The 24,051-nt window shown below is 41.4% G+C and overlaps 1 protein-coding gene and 1 pseudogene across 1 annotated transcript; one reads left to right on the plus strand and one right to left on the minus strand.

The window, feature by feature from the left end:
- Positions 1 to 2,887, minus strand: part of LOC114824481 (protein P21-like) — a 53,053-nt pseudogene extending 50,166 nt beyond the window's left edge.
- Positions 2,888 to 11,825: 8,938 nt separating this feature from the next.
- LOC139194969 (uncharacterized) lies at positions 11,826 to 13,568 on the plus strand. Its single transcript, XM_070820131.1, has one exon. It carries the CDS (start codon positions 11,826 to 11,828, stop codon positions 13,566 to 13,568), a length of 1,743 nt encoding a protein of 580 aa, XP_070676232.1.
- Positions 13,569 to 24,051: the final 10,483 nt, after the last annotated feature.

Genomic DNA, 24,051 nt, shown 5'->3' on the forward strand with positions numbered 1-24,051 from the left:
GCAACCAGTTATTAAAAGACCTTGATGATCAAATGCATCAGCAACAAAGTTTGCCTCTCTAAAGATATGGTTCCAAGAGATAATGCTAAATTTGGTCGCCGTCCATTTAATATCTTCAATGGTATGCTTCAAATTCCACGACATCGAGCACACTCCTTGCACAGCCTAGATGACCAGCTTGGAATCGTCTTCCACCATGATCTTCAACACATGCTTTCTAAGGAAAACATTAGGCTTCTCTTGGACCTTTAGCTTTGACTTTGGAGATAGTGGATTTGTAAAGATTTAAAGCCCCACTAGCAATAAGAATTCCATTATGGACCCTTATGGCAAAGCCAGCCACCGCATTGCCCCTACTATGGAACTATTAAAATTTAACTTAACAAAATCTTTATCTGGCGGATGCCATTTAAAAATTGTCGATTCATCATAAGAACTCTTCTTAGTAAACTTCTTGTTGTAATTAAAAAATCTTTCATACAAAGACAGAGCTAAGAATTTAGATCTCCATGTAGTGGGCATAACTCCTCTGAAAATCTTAGTATTTCTATCATTCCAAATTTGCCAACATAACAATAAAAACAAATTGCGCTCAAGACCTTCCTTATTCACATGATTTAGAGAATCCATCCACTCAACAACAGAAGCAAAGTTAATAACAACATTAGGAGCATCGGAAACCAAGTTCCAAACGAGACAGAAACACTACATTTAACAAATAAATGCATTTGGTTCTCTTCATCCATATTGCAAAAAGGACACACACTTTCATTATTAGACAGAAAACGACTTAGTCTTTTCCTTGTTTGTAGTCTTTATCCAATAAACAACCAAGCAAACATTTTAACTTTGAGAGGGATATTGAGCTTCCACATTTTATTGATCATCTTATGTCTAATTAACTGCACCAAAGAGCCATTCTGGATCCAAGTTGCTTATTTAGTGAAACATTTACCGTTAATGGTAGGACCCCAAATGATCTTATCTTTGGTGTGAAGAATAGAAATTGGAATATTGCAATTTTTTTTTCATCATGTCATTTACAGACTACTTGGACTAGTTTCTCCATGTCCCAACAGTTTAACAATGAAATCAGTCACTCTCAAGTTCCAATCAATATTTCAAGAATCAATATCAAGTAAGAAATGGAAGAGAAGATAAGGAAAAAACCCAATTGTGGGTCCATAACAATATATCCTGGCCATTACCCACTCTCCACTTAATACCCTTAAAAATGATATCTCTGCTATTCAAAATGCTCTTCAAAGCCAGAGAATAATTTTGTCGAACTTTATTTTCCAAAAAAATCCTCCTCTTGAAGGTACTTACTCTTGACCAACCTTACCCACAAATTATTCTTTTCCGTTAGAACTTCCAACCCAACTTAGCTAGACAAGCATTATTAAATTGATCCCAACGCTTAACTCCAAGGCCATCCAATTTCTTGGGAGTACACACTCTATCCCAAGCAACAGGAAAAATCTTCCTATCCCTACCCTAAAAGAATAACCCCTACACTCCTTATTTAGCTTATTCAAAATTTTATTCGGGCATTTAAAGCAAGGCATAACATGGTTAGGAATACCTGTAAGATTTGAGTTAATGAGAGTAAGTCTACCTGCCTTAGAAAAGGTGTTGACCTTCCAGTCTACTAGCTTCTGCTTGACCATTTTAACAACTCATTCCCATTAATTTGATCTTTCCAAAATACAATGCTATGAATACCAAGGTACTTACCGACATTAGTTTTGTGTTGGATTTGTAAAATATTAACAATATGTTTTCTGTTTTGTGAGTTAGTATTATTGGAAAAATATAGGGATGACTTGTGAAAGTTAATATTTTGTCCAATCGCCTTAGCAAAAAGGTTCAGAATAGAGAGAATATTTCTTGCTCCCTTGGGGGTAGCCTTAGCAAAAAGCAAACAACCGTCTCGGGCCTTAGGGAGACGATAAGTTACCAACGTGGGATTTAGTGCTATTAGCCATCACATTAAGATGTGTAATTAAGGTTCCATGCAAATGATGAAAATGTAAGGCGAGAGAGATCTCCTTGCCTAATACCTCTTTTGGGGGAAAAATAATCATGAGCATGTCCATTAATTAAAATCGAAAAAAGAGGTAGAGATGATGCATTCCATAATTAAAGAGACCCACTTGTTATCAAAGACAAATCCAAGAACGATGTACCTAATATAATCCCAATTTAGAAAATCTTACACTTTCTCCAAATCCAGTTTGACCCCTATAGCTCCAGTCTGTCCTTTCATTTTGTTAAACATTGTAATCATTTCATGAGCAATAATAATGTTGTCCTGTATAGCCCTACAGGGAGCAAAAGCCCCTTGGTTTTGAGAAATGCAAAAATGCAACAATGGTTTTAACCGTTTAATGATGATCTTAGTGATAATTTTATAACTAACATTATACAAACTAATAGGTCTATAATTACAAACCAGCTCCGGGTTATCAATTTTTGGAATTAAGGCTATATTAGTATGATTTATAAGACATAACGTAGATCATTGGAACTAAGGCTATATTAGTATGATTTATTAGACGTAACGTAGATTCATTTTGGAAATTTTTTTAATTATGCACATAACTAAATCCTTAATTAATTCCCAACACTCTCGGAAGAAACTAGCATTGAGGCTGTCAGGACCCGGAGCTTTAAGAGCACTAATACCATCAATAGCCTCCCAGATTACATCATCTAAAACAGGGCTCATCAGACTAGCATTTTGATCACTGAAAATACAAGGTTGTATAATATCTGCTAGGTCACAGTGCTCATCAGTGGAAGGGGGCTATCGCAGGAGAACCGTTTTTTAAATCAAGGACAAAAACCTCCTGTAACCCCTCTCCAACAGACCACCAAAAGCCATTCCCGTCTTTAACCTTTGAAATTTCATTCCTTTTCTTTCGAATAGATGCCATAGTTTGAAAGAAGCAAGAGTTTTGTCTCCAAGCTGAAGCCAATTTTCCTTAGCTCTTTGAGCCTAAATAATTTCCTCTGAGATCAAAACATGATTAAACTCCTCCCTTAGGCATTTTGATGTGGTCATATATTCATATATTTTCTTTGGATTTTGTATATTCGAAAGGGTTAAATGCTAAATTTTATTGTTTTATTTTATAGGCATTCAATACCAGAGTTACATGACAAATAAATGGAAAACGAGCTTTCCGGGTGCTAGAGTAATTCCAGTGGAGCTAGAGTCTAACTAATTGTGCCAAGACATGTGCATTACAACAAGAACTTGAGATTGCAATAGTTTTGGATATTAAAGTGACATGGGAATGCTATTCAATGGATTTTAGGAGAGAACTTAATTTCTATCTTTTATTTAATAAGGACTTAAAGTCCATGTGTTAGTCTTTTAATGGATTTTTCGTTGTAATTTAGTAGGTTTTGGTTGGATTTCTAAGCCTTGCCGTGGGTTGTAAGGTTTTCTTATGTTTGATTTATGGGAGTTAGTCGGCCACCAAAACCAAAAATCATCATATATTGGAGGAGAAGGTTGCGGGAAGGAGAAAGAAAGCTCGATTCTTTTTTCTTTTCTAGGGCTACGATGTAGCCTAATCATGAATTCTTAATTGTCTTGTGGCATTGTTATTATTATGTTTCACTTCTTTATTGAGTATCTTTTGCTATTAGTATTGCGCTTGATTTTTATTCGGTACTTGATCACCATCTAAATTTTAGTTAAGTTGAGTTGATGCAAGTTAGAGTAGATGCCATACTTAATTTGGGTTTAGCTTCTTGCACTTGGTACCATAAACACCTATTTGTTGATGCCATGCAATTAGGGTTTATGTGATTTTCCAACGATTTCCATAGAGCTTAATGGGTTCTTACTTGTTTAGATTCATCTAGATGCCATAGATGCAGGATAGTTTTGATACAACCAGATGTCATGGCCGTTCAATAATTTAGGGAAAATCAATCATCAAGATTGGGGAACTGTTTGAGTATAAGATAGTAAGGGAATTAAGTAAAATTGGTTTTGGTGAATTCGGATGCCTAGGTCTTCTTTTCTTATGTTTTCCATTTATTATTACTACATTTTAGTTTTTAGTTTTATTTAATTTCAGCTTATTTCGAAATATCATATCTTTTCCGTTAAAGGTTCTACATTATAATTTGTTCCAATTTCATTAATAAGATTTTTAGAATCACTTCGATCTCTTTGGGACGATATCCATGCTTATTTGCTATATTATCATATGATACGTATACTTGTGAGCACTAAAATTTGAGACTTGATGAAGTTAATTTTGGGCATCTAATTTTCGCCACATGTTTATGGCACCGTTGTCGGGGATCAAGTTTGATTCTGTTACTCATTGGATTGTTACATTTTTCTATTGGTTTAGCTTTAATGTCAATTGTTAGTTTTTTTTTTTTTTTAATAATAAATCATTTCCTAAGTCTCTTGTTTAGCTTACCCATTGTTTTGTGTTTTTGCACATAAGTGGAGCCACTTTACCTTGTTGCCAATACAAAATTCAAGTTTGGAGGTGGATTGCTATCTATATCTTCGCTTGGCCATCTCCTTTAAACCCAGGAAGTACCATTGTCTTTGAGTTTGTACTTTTTTTTTTCTTTTTTGTATTGTTTATCGTTTGCGTTTCCTGCAATTGAGAACAATATGTGATTTTATTTGGGAGTGAACATTTTGTTGTGTTGTACGGAGTCACAAAGAGGAGCAACATCAAACATTTTGAAATTGTGAAATGCTTCCGAATTTTAAGCCCATACTTTTTTTCTTTTTTTTTTTTTTTTGCCTGATTCAAATTGGCATGGCATGTGTTTTCAATCAGTGGAGTCTCAAATTAGTTCTGGTTGAATTATTTTTTTTCTATCTTCCGTTTTTTTTTTTTTTTTTTTTTATGTTTGTTGCATTTGTCATTTAATTAATTATCTAACTACAAAAATGAAAATACATTAAAAAAAATTGAAAATCCAAAAACGTATCTTTAGCCAAGCCAAATTGTGAAAACACATGTAATGATGGTTGTTTTACATGCTGTGAAGAAATGATAATCATATTTGGCTAGAAACCATTTCATAATCAAGATAGGTCATCACAGTTTGAAGTATTTCCTCCAAAATAGAGCCTATACACCTTTTCAACAAAAGTGGGTGTCCAAGTTGCTGGGTTTTGATTATGAGATTGTGTATAAAAAAGATCTGAAAATCAAGGGGCAGATGCTCTTTCAAGAATCCATTTTTCTGCTATCCCACCTACTTCCCTCTATCATCTAGGAACATTACTCAATGGAAGGTGAAATTTGTAGCATCTCTTATCCTTACTTCTTTGGTTGGATGAATTTCGCAGACACGTTGAAAATGATGAATGGATTGTTGAGAAAACTAAATGAATCAGAGTATATCCCCCTTGCTAATTTGCAATATCAAATTGATAATGGGTTTTTGAAATATAAAGGAATGATAGTTCTTAGCCTTATTAGTCTTTGGAGAGAAAAAAAAATCTTCCATGAGCATTAGAGTACACCTTTTGCAGGTCATACTGAGTTTTTAAAAGACTTATAAAAGAATTTTTCGGTCTTTTTATTGGCAAGGCGTGAAAAATGATATCAAGGAAATGGAGGCTGTTTGTGGTCCATATCAACAAAATAAATATGAAACACTTGCTCCTGCAGGATTCTTGAATCTTCTTCTAATTCCACAAAGGGTATGGTCAGACATCTAAATGGATTTTATTGTAGGGTTGCTCCCTTGTAAAGGCAAAACTGTCATATTTGTGGTGGTTGATATGCTTTCGAAATATGCCCATTTTATGCATCTTTCTCACCCTTACACAACATTGGCAGTGGCTCAAACTTTTGCGGACAATGTCTTCAAACTACATGGAATGCCCACTTCAATAATAAGTGATAGAGATCCTTTTTTTCTCAGTGCTTTTGGGAAGGAGTTTTTCAAAGTACAAGAATCCAATCTTTGTTATAGTGTTTGGGCCCAAAATATTAGTTTGGGCCGAGTATAGAATCATTCTCGGCCCATAAGGCCTTATGACAAGGTTATCATGGACCATTTAGTTCTGGATCGTTTAAGTCGTGGGCTTCCAAACCTAGGTCGGTTAAGCTGCAAGACGAGTCGAATCCTAGCGCAATAAGGAGTCTCGGCGAGATTAATAACCCGGAAGTGAATCCGGCTCGATAAAGGACTGGGTTCAAAATTATAGTGAAAATAGGACTGGTCGAGTTGGAGTTTGATTAGGAGAAGAAGTCCTAATCCGGGTAGATTTTTAACTCGATCTTGAAGGTATCCGGTGCTATAAATAGAGGAGGATGTACATCGTTCAGAACTCTCTCGAATTCAACACACAACTGCCCTGCGCAAACTCTCTCAACAACTTGAGATTTTTTATTTTCTCTTTTCGCTGACACATCTTTCGTTGGCATCAATAGCACTGTGAAAGCAACCGGTGATATCTTCAGTTAGCATAGATAGCTCTGTCGCCGTAGAATCAGCCGATCTCGCAGCATCTTCCGTTGGCATCAACAGCACTTCGGCGATGACGGTTGGTTACCTATCCAAGTCTCAGTCGAGAAAGGTTTCCGAATCCTTATTGATCGAGGTCATCTCATTAGCCTTCTCGGCGAAGTGAGGTGTTACAGCTTACTGAGCTCGGTGCATTGCACGCTGAGTTGTTTTATGATTGGATACTCTCAAGTGGGATTTAGAGTTCGGCATTCTGACGGCCGAACCACGTTCACTATTAAGACTTATATCTGCTTTGAGTATTTGTACCCTTATACTTTGGTGTCGATTCGGCATGAGTTTACTATGACGAATACCATCACTGTGACCAAATCCGACGACGACGATTCGTGAACTTTGTAAGAATAGTAGCTTTGTCTTCAGGCTCGAGAACCCAAGAGGCCAAGACGTGTTCCTTTCTCGACCACAATCACAAGACGCAGAAGTTAGTAGCGCGACCCAACGCAACATCAACAAATTTTACTTCTCGGCCGACGAGTTGACACACCCCGCATTCACCGAATGACGTAGTTAGCTCATAGATTACTCGGCACGCGTGCCACGAAGGCTTGGTAGTTTTTTGGGTCAACATTTTGGCACGCCCAGTGGGACCTAGTGCTAAACTCCGAAGTTCATGCCAATTGAAATGCGATCGGTAAAAAAGAAAACAACTATGGGAAAATCAACAACCGATTTGCCAATTCAGAACATAGGACAAAGTGTGCCACAGGCGCAGAATCCCCTTAAGGCCGCAACACTTGAGTCCACAAGCACGACTCGTTGAGAAAAAAAAGTTAATCTCGACGGTCAGCTTCGCGGTCTAGAAATCCTTAACAGAAACACATGCGTTCTCAATGAAGGGATAATAGAGGATTGTGACGAGGATGGTGGTGAAGGATCTGATCCACCAACAAGGTCGTTTCTTCGAAAACGACTTGACGAGCAATCTCGGACGGTTGAACATACGCTTAGTCGAGGAATCGATAAACTGCATGACGTGATACGCAGTACCAATGAGACACAAACCAGATTGCTCGAAATACTGGTTAGTAAAGTCAGCGACGGCAGGTTTTTCGATCTTTCCCAGCACTTGCCATCGAGAAATAATCTGTTGCCGATTGTACAGGCTGAGTCAATCCCTGCTCAGCTCAAACCAATTAACTTGGAAAAATGAGGAGGATCGAATAGTAAGTCAGACGGATCCGACCATAGAGTAGAAGCAACACCCGTTGATATGACCGAGGTGCAACGGATGATCGATTCAGCCATGAAAAAAGGGTTGAAGTTCCCTAAATTTATCCATCCATATCCAGCTTATGTGGAAAAATTCGAATATCCTAAAGGTTTCAAAATTCCAGATTTTAGCATGTTCGCCGGGGAATCATCCTTATCCTCGTTAGAACATGTGGCTCGTTTCACCATGCAATGCGGAGATGTTAATAGTGACTTTCACAAGCTGCGACTTTTCAACTTTTCGTTGACCGGCTCAGCATTTGCGTGGTATATCAACCTTCCCCCGAATTCCGTCCAGAGCTGGGGGGAGTTGGTCGAGAAATTTCACGAGCAGTTTTATCGGCCAGGGATGGAAATGTCAGTGTCCTCATCTGATGAATCACCAATGGATTATCTTACTAGACTTAAATCGGCTAGGAATTGGTGCTAAGTACCTCTCCCCGAAGTCGAATTTGTTAGACTTGCTCTGAACGGTCTTGACGTAGAATACAAAAAGAAATTCTTGGGGGCAAACTTTCGGGATATGTATGAACTAGCCCAGCATGTCGAGCAATATGATTATTTTCTCCGCGAAGAGAATATCTCGAAAGCTCCATCCCGGGGGACGATCTACAAAAATCCTACTGTCAGTTACGCATCGACCGAAGGTGGGGAGTCTCAATGCGTCAGCGTGGACGCAGCTGAGATAGTAATAAATAAGCCATACGTTTGCAAGGCGCCGACTCAAATTGACTCTAAGGATGTCAAAACCCGCTCGGCCATTGAAGAAATAACGAAAACATCAAAAGTTTATACTTTTGATATTACAAAGGCCGACGTAATTTTTGATCAATTGTTATCAGCGAGGATCATCAAACTTCGGCCTGTGCATAACATTCCCAAGGTCGAAGAGTTTAAAGGAAAGATATATTGCAAGTACCATAATTCAAGCAAACATACGACAAATAATTGCGTCGTGTTCCGAGATAACGTCCAAAGCTGGATTGATAACGGTAAACTCAGATTTCCAGAGAATAAAATGAGTGTTGATACCGACCCATTTCCCATGGCAACAGTAAATATGGTAGATGCTCGTCTACCTGGGGACAAAGGAAAAAAGAAGGCAGAGGTCGTTACAACGCAACGCTTTCTGAATCAGAATTCTCGGCCACGTTTCATTGCTGATTTCCGTTCAAACAAACCACCTACTGCTCTCACGGGACCTGCTATTGTCAAGCCTATGACAGATTACAGCACTGATGAAGAAGGTGGATCAGCGGTTTTATGCAGAAAGTGTAAAGAAAATGCCAGTGCCGAGCCGAAGGAAGAGTCATCTCCAGCTATGATGGAACAACCTACAGCCGTAACACAACGGAAGGTGCTCGACGCAGGTCAACATCAAGGGGTTTTTGATAGGCTCGGCCCTAAGATGCGAGTTGAAGAGAAACCTTCAGTCAGGCGGCGCCTCGACTTTGATGCTCCGTTTTATGACAAAGATTATTACATACATAATTCTAGCGGCTCGGAATCATCACAGAGCCAGAAAACTTTCAAACCTCCCGAACCTCGAGACAATTGATCTCATTCGGCTAACGATCTATATGGTTTACCGAAAGCATGTCAAGATACAATTGATCTCATCCTATCTTGCCCGGATGCCGAGCGAATTGTTCAAAATACCTCAGACCCAGGGTTGAAAGCTAGGTTCCAGCACATACGAGAAGCTCGAGTACTTGGCTTTGAAGTCGACCCATACACTGATATCGATACGGCATACATTCCTTTCTCATTTGAGGACCTTTAGTATTTACGATACCACTTCGAAGGCTTTACGACCGATGAAATAACACGAGTCGCACGGTTGGATGCCTATCTCGACACTAGGGATGCCCGTATAATGTACCAAGAGCAAACTCGTATCCTGGCACCAATCCCAGGCACAATTACGATTTCAGACGAGCCTAAGGCATCTACACAGAACCAACAGACTTCCGAAGAGACACCGCATGAACAAACCATCGAAGAAGGAGTAAAGGAGTCTCTTAGTACAACCCTGACGGAAGCAGATGCCACAGTTGGTGACCAGGAAAGAGAAGAGCCTGAAGAGGAGGATCGTAACACGATGGGCCCGTCGGTCTTGGATAACATGGAAATTAGTATAGTCCATGTTTTGCCTACTGATTTTCAGCCAGGCACATCTCAACCGAATTTCCTCGACGGCGACGTAATTGCCGAGGAAGCCGGTCACATTGATTTTGTAACTGTTGTCGAAGACGAGTCAACAACAAAAGAGGACAACCTCAAGGCAGCTTTAGCCGAATTATTCCCTCGCTCATCATCGGCCAAACTTCATTATTTGAAGCCATTGTATGTAACGGCCCATATTGAAGGGTATCCAGTTTCCAAAGTTTTTGTCGACTGTGGAGCCACCGTCAATATCATGCCTATCAACATCATGAAAGTGTTACGTTGCTCTAACGACAAACTTATCCCTTCTGGGATCACAATGAGCAGTTTCGTCGGAGATAAATCTCAAACCAAAGGGGTGCTTCCTTTAGCGGTAAACATCGCCGGACGTAATCACATGACCGCCTTTTTCATCGTCAACTCCAAGACCGAGTATAATGCACTGCTCGGTCAAGACTGGATTCATCAAACTAGCTGTATTCCTTCGTCATTATATCAAGTGCTCGTTTTTTAGGACGATAAATCGGTTATTGTTTACCCGGCCGATAATCAGCCCTTCGAAGCTAACATGATCCAAGCACGGTATTATGATGACCACGTCAGCTACATCATCCTACAAGGTTTCAATGATGAAGGACGGTCGACTCAGATTTCTGTTCAAAAAGCTATCGAGGTTAGCGTCGAAACTGTCCACTAGGATTCGGCGAGACTCGGGTTAGCTGACTTCATCCCCGATCCAGATGTCTGACACCGATCAGGAAAAACGTAGGGCCGCGGTTTCATCTACTATGGAACGACTGCTGGCTCATTGGTATACTATCTCTAAGCAACCAAATTCAAGCGTTAACCTCGTAGAGTTCCTCACCGAAAGAGATAATGGTCATGTCTTATCTCTTGACAAAATTCAAGTCGCCCCGGCCGAACTCAAAGACAATCAGCCCTAAGTCAATGACCCATTAGAAGAAATTAATCTTGGGAGGGCCGCTGACCCACGACCTTTATTTATTAGTGTTTTGCTCCCCAAACCTATGAAAATCGAACTTTGTGCTCTGCTTGAAGAATTCAAAGATTGTTTTGCTTGGAGTTACCACGAGATGCCTAGCTTAGATCGCACTCTTGTCAAACATGAGTTACGTATTAAACCTGGGTGTAAACCTTTTCGTCAACCACCTCGACGATTCTCGACCGAAGTGCAACTCGGCATCAAGGATGAACTTGTTCGTTTCTTGAAAGCAAGGTTCATTCGGACAGCTTGATACGTTGAATGGTTAGCAAATATCGTTCCTGTATTAAAGAAAAGTGGTGCATTGCGCATTTGTATCGACTTCCGAAATCTGAATCTGGCAACTCCTAAAGATGAGTATACAATGCCGATTTTGGATTTATTAATCGATGCCACAGCGAATCATGCGATCTTATCTTTTATGGATGGACATGCCGGGTACAATCAAATTTTCATTACTGAAGCCGATGTGCACAAGACTGCTTTTCGTTGCCCGAGGGCACTCGGCACATACGAATGGGTTGTCATGCCTTTCGGCCTCAAGAACGCCGATGCCATATACCAACGGGCAATGAACACCATATTTCATGATTTAATTGGAACCATCATCGAAGTCTACATCGACGATGTTGTAATCAAGTCTAAACGCCGACACACACATCTGGATGATCTTCGACAGGCTTTCCTCCGTATACGTCAACACAACCTCAAAATAAATCCTGCCAAATGTGCCTTCGGTGTGTCAGCCGGTAATTTTCTTGGTTTCCTCGTGCATCACCGTGGGATTGAAGTGGATGAAAATAAAGCACGCGCAATCATCAATGCCCCACCCCCCACGATGAAGAAATAACTGCAGTCCTTACTTAGTAAGATAAATTTTCTCCGTCGATTTATAGCTAACTCGACGGGTAAAATGAAAGGGTTCTCTACGCTTTTGAAACTTAAGGACTTAGATAAATTTGAGTGGAAAGACGAGCATCAGGCGGCGTTTACACAAATCAAAGTCTCCCTCACAACACTACCTGTCATCGTCCCACCTAGGCGCGGTAAGCCTCTTAAGCTATATATTTCGGTGGCCGAAAAGTCCATCGGCTGCCTCCTCGCGCAAGACAACGACGCCGGACGAGAGCAGGCTATTTTTTATCTTAGTCAAAATCTCAACCAACCAGAGATCAATTATTCTGCCGTCGAGAATCTTTGCCTCGCTTTATTTTTCTCCGCCTCAAAACTTAGGCATTACATGCTCCCGTCGGTCACCCAGGTTATTGCCCAGACCGACGTCATCCGCTACATGCTCACTCGGCCAATAGTAAAAGGCCGAATTGGGAAATGGACAATGGCGCTGTCCGAATTCAGCTTGCAATACGTGCCTCAGAAAGCTGTCAAAGACCAGGCACTGGCTAATTTCCTTGCTCAACACCCTTCCCCATATGGTTTTGGGGGCAACGACGTCAAAATCAGCATGGTTAAAATGCGCGATAACTACTGGACGATGTACTTTGACAGCTCCAGTACTTCATCCTCGGCTGGCGTGGGAGTTGTCATTCAATCCCCAAACCATGATCGTTGGTATTTTTCGCTCAAGCTGGATTTTGATTGCACAAATAATCAGGCCGAATATGAAGCCCTTATCATCGACCTTGGAATCCTTCACGACTTGCGAGCGACCCGTGCCCTCATTCTCGGCGACTCCGAACTTGTGATTAACCAACTTAATGGTTCTTTTCGATGCATGAGTTGTACCCTAGCACCCTACCACATGGTTGCTAGCTATTTGGCCGAATCCTTCGACGGTATTACATTTAAACATATTTCCCATATTCATAATACCACTACAGATGAGTTGGCCCAAATCGCCTTCGGTGCACAACTCCTGGGGGGCAAGCTAGGCCGAGAAATACACATGCTACGACAGCTATACCCGACTTTGGTTAACCAGCAAGTCCTCCGACGCGATAACGTGATACGCACAAGAGTCATGTCCTTACCTTCGTTGTTAGACCGACAAGACCTTATTGATGTTTGCGCTATCAAAGTGATAACAGATGACTGGCGAATGCCCATTATGCGGTATCTTGACAACCCCAATGGCAAACACGATCACAAGATAAGAGTTCATGCTACAAACTATGTCGTGTACCAAAACGAGTTATACCAAAAAGGTGAAGATGGTTTATTACTGTTATGCCTCGGCCCCCAAGAGGTTGCTCAGGCAATCACAGAGGTCCATGAAGGGATTTGCGGAGCTCATCAGTCCGGATGTAAAATACGATGGTTGCTCCGACGGCACGGCTACTTTTGGCCAAGTATACTAAAGGATTGTATCGAGCTTGCACGAGGGTGCATACAGTGTCAAATTCATGATTCTATACAAAGGGTCCCGGCCGAGTCATTACACTCAGTCACTAAACCATGGCCGTTTAGAGGATGGGCTATGGACGTAATCGACAAAATCACACCATCTTCTGGGGCTGCCAAGCATGCGTGGATACTGGTAGCAACCGACTACTTCACTAAGTGGGTCGAAGCGAAATCGTATGCCGAGTTAACGTCGAAAGATGCTTGTGACTTTGTGGAAGAACACATCGTGACCAAATTCGATGTGCCACAAATGATCATAACTGACAATGGCACAATTTTTACAGCCGAGAGGTGATGCGTAAAATAACTAAACACACAAATTAAACCCTCTTTTTATCAATTGTAGTAAAGTATGTAAGTAGGGATCGTTCTAGGCCGGGGATTAGGAGGGATTGCTAAATCACTTGGAAACTAACTTGAAAACGTGAAAACAAAGTTTAAAACACTAACTAGACTCAAAGAATGCAAAACTATACTTTAAAACACTAAAACAAACCAAAAGACTCAAAACAGCCCCTAAACACTCAAAACTACCTTAAAAACACAATCTGGGCAATTTTGGGACTCTCACACAAACTTGGAAAAATTTTGGTTTTCTAATGAACTAAAACACTTAAAAACATAATCTAAGACAAGTTCTAATTAATATGACTCAAAGAAATAAGATGGGGTTGATTTTTGACGAAAATAATTAAATTAAGACAAGAACAAAGTAAACAAATTCTTAGACAAATTTGGGTGAATCAAAACACTCTAACACACAACCAAAACAGAAATTAACCACTTTGAAACAATAAAGTAAAAGGGGGATTTTGGTTTTAATGAATTTGAAAACAAAACAAACTTTGTAAAACAAAACAGATTGTAAGTGAATTTGAATGAAACTTATGGATGGAAGGCTAGCTAGGAGGTTCTTCTCCACACATGTCACACTTGCATACAAAACGATTTCCAGTTGCTTTTCGATAAGCTATGAATACTCAACGCCCCAAATTAACCGTGAATTGCACTAATTAACCCTCAGTTTTTCCACAAGTTATTGGATTGGATGATTGCATACGACAACCCAAAACATTCCCTACAAGTTCCCTACATGAATTGCATAATAGAGATACAAGCAAGAATCATTAAGTTCTATGAAAAACATAAGCATTGACGAGGCACTCGTTACTATGATTTGCATGAAACTTATGCCAAGAGTTTACTTAACGTGATTGTGACTAGCAACCTTCACTACTTGTGAATATAAGTTTATAACGATTAGGTGAAACTCCCTTATATTCTAGCGTCAAATTCATGCATGAAAATTTAGCGTGCACTCTTAACCAACATACACAAATTAGTTTTTATATGAACGGATAAGTAAATTGAATTCACAACTTATGAATCACAACTGGATGTAATCAAATCATATTGCAAGTATGAACATAGTTTCGAATCACCCCCTAACTAAGAGGGGTTTAGTTCCTCATACTCACAAAGCAAAGATACATAAAATTAGACATTAAAATCAAAGGAAAGAAAACACCTAAAATGCTCCAACTTGGTAGCAAGTGCATCCAAGATTCCTCCTTTCCCTATGCTTGCGGCAGATTGGGTTATGGACAGATTTTGGGTAGTTTTATGATGTAGAATGGATGGGGAATGGTATGGAAGGGTTTAGGGTGAGTGTGGAGGAGTGTTTGATGGTTGGAGGGTGGTGGAGAACTAGGCAAAGAGGGTGGAAGAAGGTGCAGTGGCTGTTATGTTTTCTAGGCACTAGAATGGTGTTTTTGGGGTGTTTTGCTTCCTAGGGTGTGTATGGACGAATTTTTGTGATAAAATGATGAATATGGGGGATTGTCCTTTGGCCAAGGGGTGTAAACATGTATTTATAGGCCCCAAAAACCTTAGAAAATCAGGTTAGGTTAAGGATGAAATGCATGGCAATTTGTGTGTGTGGTGTGCAATGGTCCAAGGGTGAAAATGAAGTAATGATGCATAGTGTGAAGGGTAAAATGGAGTGGTGTTGTAGCTAGGGAGCATGAATGATTGTGTACATTGCATAGAGATGGAAAGGGAGGTGAAATGTGTCAACAAATGGGTCAAAGGTGCAACAACATGTGTTGCACATGGCATTGGTTTCCAAATGTGAATGATGGAGCATCAATTGGTGCATGTAATGGATGTAAATGTTGTCTAAAATCTAATGAGTGAAGGGAACAAGAGGTATCAAGCAATTGAGTGTAATAATTAAATGAATTGAAGCATGAAATTAGAAATTATGTAGGGGACAAGAGTGATCAAGCATGGCATGGAATCCAAAGGGAATTCTATGTGGTTTGCATGGCAAAGAATGCAAGTTGGGGTGACAGATTTTTGGGATGTTTTCTTCATCTTTTGGACCATAATTCTTCATATTCTTGGCCTCTTTAGTTCTCAAATTAGTCCATCCACTTGGCCCATGCATTTGTTATCCATTCCAAGCCCAAAACATGCTCCAAAGGCCTCCAAAATGCATTTTCTTGCATACTTTGTACTTAGAGTCTGAAAACACACAAAAATAACTTTGAACACTAAAATAACTAAGGAAATACAACGTAAATGCACAAGAACAAGCTAACTAAGTCGCATAAATATGCTCCTATCAAGAGGTTTAAAGAATATACGGCAAGTCTGAAAATCAGGCTTGAACAGTCTACACCATATTACCCACAAGCAAATGGGCAGGCCGAGGTGAGTAACAAAATGTTGATCGGTATTCTCAAGAAAATAATAAAGGAAAGGCCTGGCATGTGGCACTTAAAGTTGAATGAGGCTTTATGGGCATATCGAACATCACTCTGATTAGCGACCAGGACAACCCCGTATGCACTAACATACGAACACGATGCAATGTTACCAGTCGAGTTAAGCATAAATTCGTTGCGAATGATTGAACAAAGTAGTCTGTCCAGTGCCGAATATAATCAGTCCATGAGACAGGAGTTAGAAGATTTAGAACAAGCGTGACTTGACGCTTATAACTGCTGGTGGCACAGAAACAGATTACCGAGCGAGCCTATAATCAAAAGGTTAGACAGAAAACATTTGGCGAAAGAGAATTAGTTTGGCAAACGGTGTTGCCCGTAGGAATTAAAGACCCCAGGTTCGGCAAATGGTCGCCAAATTGGGAAGGGCCATTTGTCATACATAAGGCTCTCGGCAAAGGCGCATATCATTTTAGAGACCGGACCGGTTTAGTTCACAAATTACCAATCAATGGGAGGTTTTTCAAGAAGTACTATCCGGTCACATGGTAAATGCGGGAATAGAAATTCATTTCATTAAGATCGACAAAAGAATACACAAATTGAATAGGTCGATCAGTTTACATTTAAATAAATTCAGAGCGAAGAAGGAGGAAGAGTGCCGAGAAGGGCCTTCAGCTCCAACCACCGCACCTCGCCCATTACGACCTCTGCCTGCTAGTTATTCTTGTCCATCTTCAATTACTCGGTTCGTTTCACGCTCACCGCATACTCGATCAAACAATCTTTGTCGCCCGACTCGAAGTCCTTCGCAAGCTCAAAAGCAATAGCCAACCTTCGTTTTGCTAATTCAGCTATTTGACGGTCGAGGTCGGCCAAGGCTTCTTCTTTCGCCTTTAAGGCATCGATCTTCAGTCGAAAAGCGTCTTGGACAGCCACGGCAGCTTTGAGGTCTTGTTCAGCCCTCAGAGCCTTTTCGAAAACACTAAAGGTTTCCCAAACGCACTCCAAGGTGGACGATGCTTGAACGATAGCCTCGGCGTTCATTTAACCATCGGCTCCGAGGTCGTTTAGGCATGCACCCAACAAATCAAGACCTTTTCGCTCAAGAACTTGAGACGCCGAAAGAGATAAAACTTCTTACAATCGAGCCAGAGCAGTCGAATCAGCGGGTTCAGTTGTGGTGGTCGAAGGGCCAGCCGCTCCGGTAGTGCTTGACAAGAGAGCTTTAAACTCGACTTCCCATGAAGACTGCACATAAAAATCAGTTTAAGCTCAAGGAAATCATGAAAAAGATAGTAAGAAGGTTTTGCTTTAAACCTACCAAGAAGAGACTTCGGCCATGTCTTCAGGTTCGTTGCTCGAACCTAAAGAACTCAATGGCCGAACCCAGTATCTTAGACTGCTTCTTAATTCACGCGGCTGATGGAGGTTATCTACGTTCGATGGCCACTGAGGCAGCCAAGAAATATAGATAACACCCTTCGGCGCATAGAAATTTCGATGAAAAGAGTGGGCAAGCATCTGATATTTAATATTTTCCTAGTTTAGAGCTCTAAGACAGGAAAATAACCAAGGAAAAACGGTAGGGGTACTTACGAATGCCAAAGTGGCTTCTTGGGGAGGAATGTTGAAGTCATGGTCCTGCGGGTGAACGGGCATTTTCGTCGTCGCTTCTGGCTCTACGACAAGTCATTTGCCATGATCGGCCACCGAAGGGCTGACTCGGACAGCGACCTTGGACGCAGGGGGAGGTTGATGGCGGGGTTGAAGGCGACCCGCCAACGAAATCTCGTCGCTCCCATCGCTGTCTTCTGGCTCTACGACAGGTCATTTGCCACGGTCGGTTGTAGAAGAGCTGACTTGGACAACTACCTCGAACGCAGGGGGAGGTTGATGGTGTGGTTGAAGGCGACCCGCCAGTAGAGTCTTATCGCTCCCGTTGCTCTCTTATAGAACGACTGCCGCGTGTTTTGGATTTTCAGTGGGAGTTTTCTCGACCAGGGAGACTGCCTCTTCCACGACAGGTGCAGCAACCGACCCCGAAAATACAGTGGCTCGACCAGCGAAGCAGTCCTTGGCCTGGTCACAATTGAAGGGTCAGGACGAGCTTCGAGTGCCTGACCTGTCGGAGCCGACTGCATGACCGTCTGGATGCATACGGCTAGGGTGGAAGGAGAATCATCGGGAGTGGCTGTTCCCGTCGTTTGGCTAGAGATGACATGAATTTCTCGTTGCCCTTATTTACCGATTTCTTGACGCGTTTTGTAAAACGAGGGACTGCAGCGGCCGTCTCAGTCTCATGTCGGGGTCGTTTGCTAAGCTTGGAAGAGGGGATTATTTTTTTCTTGGCTGCAACCTTTTTCGAATCTCGGCTACCTGAGAATTGAAAGCCAAGTTAATAACAATAAGGGTGTATATATCTAAATATATAAGGAAAGCTATATACCATGGGTAGCCTCTTTCGGCTGGGGAGCAGGAGCCTTGTGGGGATGATCGCTGAAAACCTTGTTAATGACATCTTCGACCGGTGCACTGAATAAGCTATGAGTGTATTCTTCCCACCAATCGCCGAAGGTATCGGTGCTAAGAGATTCTGGAGTGACCGGTCGAAGGTGGAATTTTTGGCATCGCTCCTGGAACTTCTTTTTGGAGTCATGGCATTCCTTCTCTGAGGAACCAGGTTCGCGTCCGCGGCTTAGGACGGATCGTGAGGAGAGAAGGGGGACCGGGCAGCCTTGGAGGTAGCCAAGCTACCGAGTAAGGAAATTGGGATGATACACTTCCCAACCCATTCGGCGACCATCACAGCCAAGAGGCAGGTCACTTGTAAGCATGAAAGACCCTTAGGATTGACGAAGGTCAGCATCTTCATCCGTGCCCCACACTGAGGCAGGAAGCCTGATCGACGAAGGGTATTCTCGACGACGACAGATCAAGAACTCGTCATTAGAAAGATCGTCAAGAGCAAAAAAGTATTTGAACACTTCTTTAGCTTGGTGAGGGGGTGCTGGTCGAGAAGCTAGCTGAAGGTCGAACGCTTCCGTAGGCAAGAAATCAGCAATCTCCGGCCGAAGAGAGGCAAAGTAGACCTGCAGCCAGAGTTGGAAGACCCAGAGGGGACCAGTCTGGTACGGGTCGACCTTATCTAGTGTCGTTTTGGCCAAGCAGCATAGGAGATGGGCGAGAATGACCAGGCTGAGTGCCAGAGTGTGACCGCTAGCTAGGGCTTCGGCCACTAGCATGTTCTCGACCAGACACTTATTGGATTTGGTACAACAGATAAATTTGTTGTACCAATAGAAGAGGAAAGCCTCATGTTCCCCTTCTCGCAGAGCCTCTTCTCCTTGGCCAGTAAAATGGAGATAGAGGGTGTTATAGTTGAAGAAATTCTTGTAAAGTTTGTGAACCTCTTCTTTCGAGGGTGCTTGGCCTTCACTGCTCAACGTCTCAAGGGCTCATTTATCGAAAAGCACCCTCAGGTCGAGGTTCGACGGGTACCCAGAGGGCGACGTCGATTAGGATTCCAGTCGGGGAAGTCCCTAAAATGGCAGTAACGTCAAGGATGGTAGGACCTATGGGGCCGAGAGGGAGGACCATGTTGTTGGTGGCCGAACACCAGAAGCATAAGGCCGCTGGATGAGCTTCTTGTCCAAGATAACTTTCATGGATGAGAGGTGAATGGCGTCGTAGATGCCTAGGGCTTTCCATTGCTCACCGAAGAGTTTTTCCATTCGTACGACCCAAGCTACCCAAATTGTAATGGTCGAAGGCCAAGAACCTTGAGGCTTCGCCAAGTCCTACTTCGCCCATTCAAACCCTTGCAGCAAGGGTGATAGGCAGTGCTCCTTGAGAAGTCCAATGATGGTTGGTGGTACTGCCGCTTTGAAGAGAGGACCCAGGATTTGATGAGGGGTGCTCATGTCACTTTCAAAACATATGGTTTTGATCGAACTTCGATCGATAATTTTCTGGCATTGGTCACATTCTTTGGAAAGCTTGGAGATGAATGAGGCGATTGTAAGTGGGTTGAAAATGCGACCCGAGAGGAGCTTTTTTAGGTTGGGGGTTTGAAGACGAAGATCTGGAAGAAGAGGATTCACAGGAGAACAATGGCAAGAAATTTCAGAAAATTTGAAAGCGTAAAGTACAAATGAGAGAATTTCGGTATTTATAGAATTACGGAAGGAAGGGCAATCGTTTGAAATTCAAAATGAAGGGTAAAATCGACCGAAGAATTCGCTAATCATTATGAACATTTAGATAATCCAGTTGAGAAGATCGAGGGTTTCGTGTTTTGGGGGCGCACGATTGCGTGTGGCGGCGAGGTTTATGAAGAAAGACGTTTTGGCATCTGCACGATGCTGAATGGTTCGCGGATCAAGGTGGCATGGTTGTGCTCAGCAACAAGGTCATGATGGTATGACGGTTCAGGGAGCCGCACGCTTTAAACGTCATTATTAGGGATTAGCTGTATTAAAGGTTGCCACGTGGTGTTTTGGTTAGCAGGATCAATATCGTGCAATCATGCTTAATAAATGCACCTTGGAAATAGAGTATTTGGATTCTGAGTATTAATATTCGCTTCTTCAAGGTCGGAGTTCGACCAGAGAATTTAGGCCGAGGACCTCAAAAGCAAGGGGAAACATTTGGGCCCAAAATATTAGTTTGGGCCGAGTATAGAATCATTCTCGGCCCAGAAGGCCTTACGAAAAGGTTATCATGCACCATTTAGTTCTGGATCGTTTAAGTCGTGGGCTTCCAAACCTAGGTCGATTAAGCTGCAAGACTAGTCAAATCCTAGCGCAATAAGGAGTCTCGGCGAGATTAATAACCCGGAAGTGAATCCGACTCGATAAAGGACTGGTTCAAAATTATAGTGAAAACAGGACTGGTCGAGTTGGAGTTTGATTAGGAAAAGAAGTCCTAATCCGGGTAGGTTTTTAACTCGATCTTGAAGGTATCTGGTGCTATAAATAGAAGAGGTTGTGCATCGTTCAAAACTCTCTCGAATTCAACACACAACTGCCCTGCGCAAACTCTCTCAACAACTTGAGATTTTTTATTTTCTCTTTTCCCTGACACATCTTTCGTTGGCATCAACAGCAGTATGAAAGCAACCGGTGATATCTTCAGTTGGCATAGATAGCTCTATCGCCATAAAATCAACCGATCTCGCAGCATCTTCCGTTGGCATTAACAGCACTGCGGTGAGGAAGGTTGGTTACCTATCCAAGTCTCGATCGAGAAAGGTTTTCGAATCTTTATTGATCGAGGTCATCTCATTAGCCTTCTCGGCGAAGTGAGGTGTTCCAGCTTACTGAGCTCAGCGCATTGCACCCCGAGTTGTTTTTTGATTGGATACTCTCAAGTGGGATTTAGAGTTCGACATTCTGACAGCCAAACCACGTTCACTATTAAGACTTATATCTTCTTTGAGTATTTGTGCCCTTATACTTTGGTGTCGATTCGGCATGAGTTTACTCTGACAAATACCATCATTGTGATCGAATCCGACGATGGCGATTCGTGAACTTCGTAAGAATAGTAGACTTATCTTCAGGCTCGAGAACCTAAGAGGCCAAGACGTGTTCCTTTCTCGACCACAATCGAAAGACGCAGAAGTCAATAGCGCTACCCAATGTAACATCAACAAATTTTACTCCTCGACCGAGCTCGGCCGACGAGTTGGCACGCCCTGCATTCACCGAATGACATAGTTAGTTCATAGATTACTCGGCATGCGCGCCACGTAGGCTTGGTAGTTTTTAGAGTTAACATATAGTTTCGACTATTATCTTCAGACGGATGGGCAGACTAAAGTTGTAAACAGATGTGTAGAGACTTATTTGAGATGTTTATGCAGTTTACAGCCAAAACAATGGTTAAATTGCTTTCTTGCGATGAGTAGAGCTATAACACAACCTATTACTCTACCTCTAAGATAGCTCCTGATGAAGCTGTTTATGGGCAATCACCACCACATATTCTAGTTTACGAAGCGAGGACAACTAAAGTTGATTTGGTTGATAAAAGCTTGCAAGACAGAAATCGAGTGTTGTCTCTTTTAAAGTCAATTTGAAGTTGCACAATCCAAAATGAATAGGTTGGTGCCTTATCAACAACGATCTTTAGCTTCCCACCCTTTTAATAAATTGCAACCAAGGTATTATGGCCCTTTTGAAATACTTGCGAAGGTTGGTTATGTTGCTTATAGATTGAAATTACCTTCCAATTCAAAGATTCATCTAGTTTTCTATGTATCTTGCCTTAAAAAGCAATTGAGAAATTTGTGGTTCTTACTATGCCTTTACTAGTAGTTGAAGATGAATAGTTGGTAGAGGCAACCCCATTGACTGTTTTAGATAAAAGAGTGACGAAGCATGGCAGTGCACTAGTGCCATAATTGTTGGTTTAGGGGAAAGGACATTCTGTTGCATATGCTACTTGGGAAAATCTTCGAGATTTCACTACTCAATATCCAACTTTTACGCCTAGGGGACAAGGCTGATTTCATAGGAGGGGGTAAGTGTTATGAAGCCAGATGGTAATCCTCTATTGGTCTATTAATATTAGTTTCTTGTATTTTCTTTAATTTGGGTTAATAGTTTGTCGATATTATAACCTTGGTTAGTTGTTAGTTGAGTTATTGTAAACCATGGTTAGTTGTTTGTTGTGAATCGGTTGAATGAGTCGGTAGAAAAGCTTTATAGCCATCTATTTGGACCCGATTTTACACCATCGGCCCAAGCGATTGAGGTCGTTGAGTGAGCATGGTTCTTGACCGTCAGATAAGGAAGTTAAGATATTTTGTTATTGTTAAGAGATAATATTATGATTTTTAATCATAATAATTATCTTTATCTCGATTTTCTTGTACAAAATAAGTGGGATTCTCATTATCTTTAACGGGAAATAGTAATAACAGAGTTCAGATTAACTTGGGTCTGCTGGCTGTAGACGTGTTGAGTGATAGGAGATCATCACAAGGTGGTGCGGCAATTCAAAAGATGGTGTGTTCGGCTTAAAAATTAAAGTCTTTGGTAGACTATTTCGGTCGAAGCCCACAACACGGACGACTGATAAAATTAGGTATCCTCGGCAGTTAAAAAGAATATTTACAACATGCTCTACACCTACCCATACTCGGCCATTCTTCCTTACCAACATTTCAGCCATGGGAGTTTAGTTTTTCCACAAGAAAGATTGGCCGAATAAAGACCACGAATTTGATAGTAGCTTTGGAGTCTGTACCTTTGAAATATTGATTTGGATGCCTCATGCTTTGGATGGAGTTGACTGTTCAGAGGTTGGTTTTCCCAAGATTGGTTTATATATATATATATATATATATATATATATATAAGAGTCAGCCATGAGGTGGAGTGTATATATATATAATATATATATAAAAGAAAACAAATGCCATGCTGCCAAGTCGGCCCAATTTTTAAGACATGGAAAGTGGGGGATTGGAATACTATCAGAGGGTTTATATATATAGGTAGGCCGAACTCGGTCGAAGTTTGATTATCATACCAAGACAAGATAAAAATTGAGATCGGACCGAGGTCAACGAGTTGGCCGAGATGCAAATTGGCATCTTGTGCGAGTTCAACTATGGGTTCTTAATAGCATGGTGTGCTTTTCTCTTGCTAGGAAATTTTTGTCTTCTTTGGCTATACCACGATATTTTGCTAGGCACAGACACTTAATTTCCTTAACCATTTGGTTTACGAGCCGAAGTTCAAGGAAACTGGGAGGCAATGTTTGGACTCGATTTTACACCATCGGCCCAAGCGATTGAGGCCGTTGAGTGAACTTGGTTCTTGACCGTCGGATAAGGAAGTTAAGATATTTTGTTATTGTTAAGAGATAATATTATGGTTTTTAATCATAATAATTATCTTTATCTCGGTTTTCTTGTACAAAATAAGTGGGATTCTCATTATCTTTAATGGGAAGCAGTAACAACAGAGTTCAGATTAACTTGGGTCTGCTGGTTGTAGACGTGTTGATTGATAGGAGATCATCACGAGGGATTTGATA

Source organism: Malus domestica, chromosome 04, assembly GCF_042453785.1.
Source record: "Malus domestica chromosome 04, GDT2T_hap1".
Taxonomy (NCBI): Eukaryota; Viridiplantae; Streptophyta; class Magnoliopsida; order Rosales; family Rosaceae; genus Malus; species Malus domestica.

What these genes read in the sequence shown, in the direction of transcription:
- LOC139194969 (XM_070820131.1), top strand. Translation starts at nt 11,826, where the DNA reads ATGAAAGGGTTCTCTACGCTTTTGAAACTTAAGGACTTAGATAAATTT.